The sequence below is a fragment of the Macadamia integrifolia genome, chromosome 13 (genome assembly GCF_013358625.1).
Source record: "Macadamia integrifolia cultivar HAES 741 chromosome 13, SCU_Mint_v3, whole genome shotgun sequence".
Lineage (NCBI taxonomy): Eukaryota > Viridiplantae > Streptophyta > Magnoliopsida > Proteales > Proteaceae > Macadamia > Macadamia integrifolia.
The window spans coordinates 28,066,102-28,076,435 of NC_056569.1; the positions used below are offsets into that span (position 1 = coordinate 28,066,102).

At 36.9% G+C, this 10,334-nt stretch overlaps 1 protein-coding gene across 1 annotated transcript; it reads right to left on the reverse strand.

Annotated features, from left to right (window-relative positions):
* Positions 1-5,044: 5,044 nt before the first annotated feature.
* LOC122059405 (nuclear transcription factor Y subunit B-3-like) lies at positions 5,045-6,445 on the reverse strand. Its single transcript, XM_042622176.1, has one exon. It carries the CDS (start codon positions 5,874-5,876, stop codon positions 5,193-5,195), a length of 684 nt encoding a protein of 227 aa, XP_042478110.1. The 5' UTR covers positions 5,877-6,445; the 3' UTR covers positions 5,045-5,192.
* Positions 6,446-10,334: the final 3,889 nt, after the last annotated feature.

A 10,334-nucleotide genomic window follows, 5' to 3' on the forward strand; every position in this document is an offset into this window, starting at 1 on the left:
ACAACGGGGATGATGTATCAAAAGGGGGGAAGTGTAACGACCTAAGAATACGGTAAGTACCAAACCCGCTTAGGAGATCGGTGAGGTGTCCCCACCAAGTATATGACAAGTAACAGGGGGTTTGAGAGATCGGTGATGGTGTGCAAATTTTAATTTCACATCGCCTGGAGATAAATTACTGGGCTAGTTAATAACTTCTAGCCTCCTTGATATGACACAACGCGTTTTAAAGCCTTGAGGCCCGTGGATCAAAGAAGACAATATTGTGTAACGTTAATGGGGCCAGGGCGTTACAATAATCTAGTATAATCTGGATATTTATGTGATGGTCTTTATAGATTTGATTTGGATTTGGATTTTAAAAATTCTTTGCTTACTCTGCATGAGAATGTTGGAATTAGACACAAATCTAATGATAATATTTCCTCAATCTTGTGGCACAAATGTCTAGGTCACATTTCCAGACCTAGGATGGAGAAGTTAGTGAAAGAAGATGTATTGCTTATTTTGGACTTCACTAACTTTGGTACTTGTATAGATTGCATAAAAGGTAAGAATATGACAAATAAAGTTATTGTTAGGAGTGATGCACTATTATGATTAATTCATATAGATATTTGTGGACCGTTTGGCCCCTGCTTTACTGGTAAGACGTATTTTATTATCTTTATTGATGATTACTCACGGTATTGTTATGTCTACTTGTTGAAGATGAGATATTTTATGCCGAAATCGAAAATAAGTTGGATAGAAAGATCAAGATCGTGAGATCTGATAAGGGGGTGAGTATTATGATAGACATACCGACCTAGAGCTAGTTGAGGGACCATTTGCTCGTTTCCTCAAATTGAAGGGTATCATTCCTTTGTATACACTTTTTAGTACACTTGAATAAAATGGAGTTGCGGCATAATCATACCTATAAGAATATGATTCATACTATGATAAGCAACTCATCACTATCTATATTTTTGTGGAACGAAGCTTTGAAAATAATTATGTATATTTTGAATCGGGTTTCAGTAAGTCAGTTCCTAAAACTCCTTATAAGTCATAGATGAAAAAAATACCTAATTTGAGACACTTACATGTATGGGGTTATCCAGGTGAAGGTAGATTGTATAATCCACATGAAAGGAAACTCGATCCTATGACCATTAGTTATGACTTTATTGGATATTGCCAATGGTCAAAGTTATTTAGGTTCTATGCACCCAAGTATAATAGTAGGTTTGTGAAAACTTCAACTACTAGATTCCTAGAGGATAGCGATATTAGTGGGAGTGCCATGTAATGTGGTGTTTGAGGAGCTCCGGGTTACACTTCTATCTCTTTTACATCATGATGATATTGTTCTTCTACAAATTTTCACTAGTAATGATATTGTGGAATAATAAATAATAGAGAATGTACCACTCAATAACGACATTGTCACTGAGAACATTGTGGATTTACCTCTAGCTCAGTTGGAAGTACAAGGTAGGCCTTAGAGAGTGAGGAGCTCTGCCATTTCGGATTACTATATAGTGAATCTCCAAAAGTCTAAGTTTGATATTGGAATCAAGGATGACACCTTAAGTTTTTCACAAGCTATGAATGATAATGATTCTAATAAATGGGTAGATGACATGAAAAACAAGATGAAATCCGTGAATGACAATAAACTTTGGGAGCTCTTTGAACTATCTTTGCGATCAAAAGCGATTGATTGTAAATAGGTATTTAAGACCAAGCGTGACTCGAAGGGTAAAATTGAACAACATAAAACTAGATTAGTTATGAAAAGCTTCAATCAGAAGGAAGGCATTGATTATTAGGAGACCTTTTCTCCTGTCTCTAGGAAGGATCCGCTTAGGATAATTTTAACATTGGTGGTTCATTATGATCTGAAGGTTCACCAGATGAATGTGAAGATGATATTTTTGAACTAGGATTTAGAGGAAGAAATCTACATGAATCAACCAAAAGGTTTTAGTGTACAAGGAAAGGAAAGTCTAGTGTGCAAATTAAATTAATTAATCTATGGACCTAAAACAAGCTTCTAGACAGTGGTATTTAAAGTTCAACCACATCATTGTGTCTTTCGGATTTATAGAGAACACTTTTAATAAGTGCATATATCTAAAAGTTAGTGGGAATAAGTTTATATTCCTAGTCATATATGTAGATGATATTTTGCTTATCAGCAATGATCTTGGTTTGTTTAAGGATATGAAAACAATCATCTATGAGAACTTTGAAACAAAAGATATGGGCTTGACATCTTTTGTTATTGGCATCGAGATATTTTGAGATACATCTTGTCAGCTACTTGGGCTATCAAAAAGAGCCTACATTATAAAGTTCTTGAGAAATATGGTATGAAGACTTGCAGACCTAGTGTTGCTCTTGTGATTAAGGGTGATAAGTTTAGTTTGAGCCAGTGTCCGTAGAATGATTTGGGGCGAGAACGAATAAAATATATTTCCTATTCTTCAGATGTGGGAAGTCTTATGTATGCTATGACTTATACCTATCTAGATATTAGCTTTGCGATTGAGATGTTAAACAAATACATTAGTAATCATGGTATAGATCATTAGGTGGCTGCCAAGAAGGTGATGTGTTATTTACATGAAACGAAAGACTACATACTTACTTACAGAGCAATTGACTAGTTAGAAGTAATCTGTAATTCAGACTTTGATTTTGCCGGTTGCCTCGACAGTAGAAAGTATACATTTGGTTATGTCTTTCTACTAGTTGGTGGAACAATTTCTTGGAAGTCCAAGAAACGGATTTGTGTCTTCACTTCTACCATGGAAGCGGAGTTCGTGGCATGCTTTAAGGCCACATCAATGACAATTTGGTTACAAAATTATATCTTTGGGCTTCGGATTGTCAACTCTGTCATGAAACCGCTGAGACTTTACAGTGACAATGTGTCACTATGTACTACTCCAAAATGACAACCATTCTAGCGGAACTAAGCATATTGGAGTGAAATACAATTTTGTGAAAAAAACTATTTAGGAACAAAGGGTGTCTGTGTCTCATATAAAGACGAGTCTGATGATTATAGATCCGTTGACCAAGGCAATGGCGCTTAACTACTTAAGCTCTTTGTAGATCTTGTCTCGGATATGGGTCTTACTAGAGTTTGATGTATTGGTCATATTTTATTATCGACATCCTCTATTATTTGTTACGATCATATTTATGGATGTTCCTGATCATTTCTCATTTATATCTTTGTGTATAAATTATTACGATATAATTGAGATATTATTGTTTATACCGTTTATTATTTGTTTTATTGCTTAAGAACTGATTTTGGTGAGATTGTTGATACTGTGATTATGGAAGAGAGTGTGACAACTGATAAAAGATGCATAACCGTTATAGTTCTTATCAATAGTTTCATTCATTCAAGATATTATTGAATGCAACCAACAGATGGAGTGTTCCGTAAAAATAACCACATAGAGTTGTTTTATAAAATTGTTGAAATTCAAGAAGTATCGTTTTAACAAATAAATCTTTTAACTTGTTTTTTTATAAATAAAACTTGGGTTGTTGTGAATTGGTCATATGGTTCAAGTGGGAGATTGTAGGATTTTATTTTTTTTATTTGTCCCAATTGACTATTGATTGGGTTCCATTATGAAAATTCAATATTTAATTTGACTGCAAATTTCTTAGATTCTAAGGATATCCACCATATTAATTTGATTGCAAATTCAAAAGATTTACTTTCTAATTGATTGGTCTACCTTAATGGAAGATGGACATCATGTTATTAAATGAGACTAAGTCCCCCCCTTGTATGATTTACGTACTAATTTCACTCATTGGGGGAATGTATTAAGAAAATACTAAGGGGAAAAACCTACCTCAATTAAAAAGAAAAAAGTTGTTTATTCGTATACGAACTACATCAATGGCTACGTCAAGCCCCCACTAGAAATAACATGTCACCAACGATGAACAGTATGTTGTTTTTCCTTCTTGAAACGATTCAGGTGTATTGACAAAATCATTATTATGATTTAGGAATTATGTTGCTTCAAATTTTCATCAACTACACTCCCCCTAAAATTTGGTGGGATCATAAGGTATTTACGGGCAAAAGGAGATCAATCATAACAAAGGCATAAACCATTATTTCCTCATATACAGAGGGAGGTTTAATTTGTCGACATCATATTTTGAAGGATATATATTCCTAGTCCCACACCGTATGGATAGGGTTTACTTTTCTTTCTTTTCACATACATCACTAAAAGTGGAGACAACAAATCTATGAAAATTCGTAAAGGAGTTCCCCACTTTATCTCTCCCTCGTACTTCACTATATATAGAGATAATCACAAACAACACATTTGAGATTGTTAAACCATTTTGTCAATTCATCACTTTTTTTGTTTCCTTGACTTCCGAATATAGCCTAAGGCTTTTGTCTCTGGTCGGTCGATCGATCGATCGATCTTGCCCCTTTTTCTTTAAGAGAGAGTTCTAAAGAGTGAGCACTATTTTTATTTTAAGAGGAGAGTTTTCTAGAGGATAGACCTCGATGCAACAATAAAGTTACTCCATTGCGACCTAGTGATTAAGAATTTGATTCAACAAAACAACCTAGAAACAGAAATAAGAAAGACTAAATACACTATAACCTTTCCTAAACCCCATTGTTGCTATGTCTTGATTAAAGAGAAATTATGATTGAAAAAGATAAGAAAAAAAAAAAGGGGTGAGAGAGTAATTTCCATTTTACAAATCTTTCTTTTTATCCATTATTGCTGTTATATATTACTTTGGAATCTGAACTTTCCCCGGTTAAAACACAAGCCCCTCCCATGAGAGAGTGGATCAAGTCCTCGTACGAAAATCAATCTTGTACTGAGAGAGTGGATTCCATCTGTGTGAATTAACCCGTAAAAAAATAGTTCTTGTATAAGTACCTGATCCACACTGATCCCATAACCCGTCAACCCCATAAAAATTAACTGACTCTAATCCCTAATTCAGTCTCACTAATCCAAGTTAAACCACTTAATGACAAGTGTAACCCTCTCAAAAACTCACATTAAAGAAAAAAAAAAAAAAAAGTCCAGCCAAGTACACAACAAGAACCAATCTGATCCATAGAAAGAAAGAATTCTCAATCATAATCGATGGACAATGGCTCATCCTCATCATCACTGATTCATTACCTACCTTGGCCTCCCAGTGGCAGTCCCAACTCCGGCGCCACCACCACCACCGACGGAGCCGGCGGAATTGCCCTTGGCTGGGCCACCACCACCACCACCTCCTCCCATAGCCATTTGATGATAAGGGCCGGAGCTGTACATCTGGTGGCCCTGATGGTGATGACCCATCATCATCATCGTCGACTGCATCCCACCATACATCCCACTTCCATTGAAACCGGCGACGGCGTTCCCCTGATTTACTAAACCACCATTGCCACCGCCAGAGGATCCTCCTCCGGCACCAGAACCACCGGAGCCGTCTTTCTCACCTGGACGACCCATGGAAGTCTTCTCTCCCTCGATCTCCCGAAATTTCTGGAGATAAATCTTCAAGGGCTCCACGTACTCTTCGAATCCCAAAGTAGTCATGGCCCACAGTAGATCATCGCCGTTTATGGTCTTGCGTTTCTCTCTCTGGCACTTGTCGGATGCTTCGCCAGTGATGAAGCTTATGAACTCCGACACACACTCTTGAACCGTTTCCTTGGCGTCTTTGGAGATCTTCGCGTTTGCAGGAAGGGCTTTCTTCATGATCCTGCTCACATTGGCGATGGGAAGAAATCGGTCTTGTTCTCTTGGCGAGAACTCGCTGTTGGCGTTGCTGTTATTGTGACCGCCGGATTCATTGTCTGAGTCCGCCATCGATTCTGGCTTCCAAGAGATTAGGAGAGAACGAGAAGATTGCTTACTCTTGACCCTTTAAGTAACCTTTTCAGTTGCAGGATTTCAGTTAAGTACAAAAATTGAGGAAGCTATGAACAGAAGAATCATGAACTAAGGATCTCTGTCATTGAGAAACTCAGAAGAAAAACCAATTGGTTTGGTTTCACACACTCACAACAAAACAAAGTCATGAGCTCAGCCGTAGAAACAGTTGAAGCATAATTTCAAGAGAGATTTTTCATTTTTGAGTATTGAGAAGAAGAAAAAGTCAAGAATTTGGACTGTCTCAGTCTTCTCCGACTAAAACAGAGAGAGAAGAATTGAAAAAGGATGAAGATTTGGCGTGAATTTCGGGAAGAAGAGAACCCTGACGAGGGTTTTTGAGGTTTGTGGTAGGGGGAGGTGGAGGGAAGAATTGACCGGAACTGGAAGACACGGCGAGGCTTATCGGAGATGGAAACAAGACGCCGGAAAAGCTCGAACGGTGTCGGTGAGAGGAATTTGGATTTTTTTTGCAGAGACGGAGATGGGGAGCGAATGCCGGGTCCGTTGGATCTGTGGTCTAATATCGCATCGTGGTCGACACGTGGATAGTCTAGGGCCGTTTATTTATCGATAAGTATTTGTCACGTGGACAGGTTCTTTGTCGTTTGATCGCTGGAGCGACCAAATGATCTGGACCATTGGGAGCCCCTTTCGCAAGAGGTCGGTGAGTTGGTGAGAGAACCCCGGAGAATCTGAAATCTGGTTGAGAGCCTTGGGCGATTGGACCTGGCTCGACCAATCCATTTTGAACCTAATTGCTCCAAACTTTGCCAAGCCAGATGTAATTTTTTTTTTTTTGGAAAACAATCCAGATGCAATTACATTTGGTGAATTATATTCCTCCCCAACACCCAACTTTTAAGTTCAAAGGTTGCACAAAAAAAAAAAAAAAAAACTTATAGTTCAAGACAAAAACCATATAAATGGAAAATTATGAAGTTAAAAAAAGGAGAAAGGATCCTGAAAAACATTAACATAGGGGCCAATGAAAGTGTGCATAAAAGCATCAATAGGGGTAGGGTGTTCATTTCACTCCATTGTGCCTGGGCACAAGGGCTACACTTTCTTTTGGGATTCTTTTTGCCCCCCAAAAAAGTTAAAATTTAGAAATCTAAATATTATGCCTTGAGAGAATCTCCAAGAGGATCTAAAATATTTATCATGTGATAGTTTATATGGGTCCAAATTCTATAGAAAAATAGACCACAAGGTTAAGGCCCCTTGTTCACATGTAAAGTTTTAAATTAATTGAAATTTGTTAATTGACAAAATAAAGTTTAAAAAAAAAAAAAAAAAAAAAAAGATCTCGTGCAATTTTGTTTTGGAGTCTAGATTTAGTTCAAGACAAATCTAGTAATAATCACAGCCAATATTTAAACCTATAGGCTAGAATTGATTAAAATTCAACAAAAGAGTCCTTTTTGCTAATACTAGCTGTGCGTATTAACATCATATACCCAATATTGATACGGATCAACCAATACCCAAAACCCTGATTTGGAATGACCATGTGCATGCATGGATAAATAAGAAAATACATATTAATCTATGAGAGGTATTTAATTGAAGGGAGAGGGTTGGGTACATTGCCTATTCCAGATAAGCTAGTGGGCGGCAGACACAAGGAAGGAGGAGGGGACAACCATGGGCATAGGGTTTTTCATTGTGAGAGGGAAAAGAGGCAAACACATGACTGGGCAGCCCCGTCGCGTGCAATATCACTCTTAATTGAATTAGGGTTTGAAATTTGAAATGTGACCGGTCATCACTATTCCCTAAAATCCAATGGTTAAAACTGCCAATCACTCTTTCACGTGATAAAAATAAGAATTATGCTTAAAGACTCCTTTTCAACTGGACCACTTAGACAAACTTTTCCCTTAAATCATAGTCTAGAACTTTTCTTTCTATAGATTTTTGCCTAATATAATGGTTTTCATGTCTTTCTCCACTGGTGAAAATTTGTCTACTTTGTTACAAGGTTTGTCCATGATTAGACTAGAGAATTGCAGAGTCACTTCATTCTATACGTTTCAATCAAAGGATAAGAAGCAAGAGCCAAGTGAGTGAGCTCTATTTTCTCATAATAGATTGATTATAGGTCTAGAACACATTCTAAAATCTAATTTTTTTTACTTCAAAATATATTTAAATTTAAAATATATTCCACATCTACATATCAAACAAGCCATTTTTTTTTTTTTTTTTTTGAAGGATGTGAAATTCTGGAGCTTGGGTTGGTCTTACTAATGATCAGTGGAGGTGATTAGTTTCATCCACAACCAAAACAAAAAAGAACATGATGATGCACTGATTTTTATTTTTATTTTATTTATTATTATTATAATTTTTTAAGTTAGGTCACCTAGGGCTAATAGGTGAACTGTGGTAAGTGCTGAGAGCTCACCACCTTCCCGAAAGGATATAATGGGCCTCAGATCCAATATGTAGTTAACACCTAAGTCATTTACTTTTGATTATTTATTTAGTTTTCTCTTAACTTATTATTTCCTTTTTGACCCTTTTCTAATTTTTTTTTGGTTTTTTCTTGTTTTGGAGCGTGCGAGTGTTCCACTACACAAGTGGAGCATTTTTTGTCCTTTTGGTAACAATTCTATTTATTGACTTTAGGGCGTAATATATAAAGAGCTTTAGTTTGGAAGACTAATCTTTTTTTTGGTAATAAGTTTAGAAGACTAATCATTCACCAAATAAGAGCACACTCTATACTTAGATACATTGGAGCCTTGAGCCGTTAGGTCTAGAAGAGAGATTGATGCCATGTAAGCAAGTGTAGGAAAGAAAAAAATTTCGATGGTTCGCATCATTATCGATTGCCAATGATAATGGATCAAAATATAGTTTCCCAAAAAAAAAAGGGGGATAGCTATACCATATCAGCCGGTGCGATACCATACTTAAAAACCATAGTATAACTTACTAATAGTGTAATCAAACAATCGTTGAATAATCAGGTTGACGATTTTGTCTTAATCAGAATGATGATTTTACTCATTGAGAAAATTTTTTGCTGGACCTTTGTAACATATTATATGAGAAAAGAAATACGTCTGGAAGTACGACGCCTACGCCTAGACTTAGGAGAGGTAAAATGACCACCCCTCCCCTAATATGGAAAGTACAAATCTTTTCTCTGTTGATGCTTTCCCATCTATTCTCATTGGCCCTTGCATTGGTGTATGACCGCATTACCCAACAGAAAGTTATCCCCACTATTATATTTTCTATGCCATGTAAAGGACAGTTCTGTATAACTGCCTAGTCACACCAGAATTAACCATTTTTAATACATGGAAAAGAAGAAAAAAAAAGGAACAGACCACCACCCTGTGTCCTGACTAAGCGAGTGTGAGGTGGGTGAGGGGGGTCAAATGTCCTATCGGCTCTAGGTGATTTTCAGTGAGGTTGGTCCCCATGGCTCTTCCGACCCAGAAAGACCAAAAAAGCCTTTCAAAGTATTGCCAATGGCCAATAATAGATCTATTTAACCATGCATTATGACTCACTTATTTAAAAGCCCCAATGACCCAAAGAAGCCTTCCGTGACTATCGAATCGGTTAGGATCAGAAACTCAACTCAGAATCGATCCTCATATCCAAAAATGGCGAATTTCTAAGGTTTTTGGGTGTGAATTAACCATATCGAATTGATCAGAATCAGGATCTATCATTGTCGATTTTGATTCACCAAACTGATTCCTGACTCTTGAAACTTTGTGTTCAGTGTAAATACCAGAGATGAGGCCTAATAAGAGTTTTTGAGATTTGAATGACCATATTAAGACCTGTCCAACCAGACCATTGACCAATTGTTGCTTCGTCCAAGGCCTGTAATCAGCTGTAACCCTAAAAATTGGAATCAAGAAAAAAATATTTTCCCAAATTAATTTTCCGTTATTTTACTGATTAAATGAAGGAAACAACTACGGACATAAACCAAACATGAATTTGAACAATTCGGGAGGGTTGTAGAAATTCAAATCGAACTCAACCAATTCCAATCCGAGTAAGGAGATTCATCCAATCCAATTCCCATTGCAAAAAAACCATAAACGTTGGGATCATTTCTGGCTGGTTTCTGCCATCTATCATCATATCCTAAGATACATGGAGCTTCCCACTCAAAGAAGAACAACGCTATTGCTTGATTCATGGTTACAAAAAACGGAAATGGATTGGCCAATTTGGATCAGAATCAGCCAGGACTGATCCTGATTCATGAAATTTCAGAGCAGCTGATTATAAGGATTTTGAGATTGATTCCTGATCAGATCAGAATGGCAGAAACCATTCAAGCCCAATTCCAAGTTCAAAATCCTGAGGCTCCAAGGCATACATTTCCATTCTACAGCCAGACGATACCAAATCATC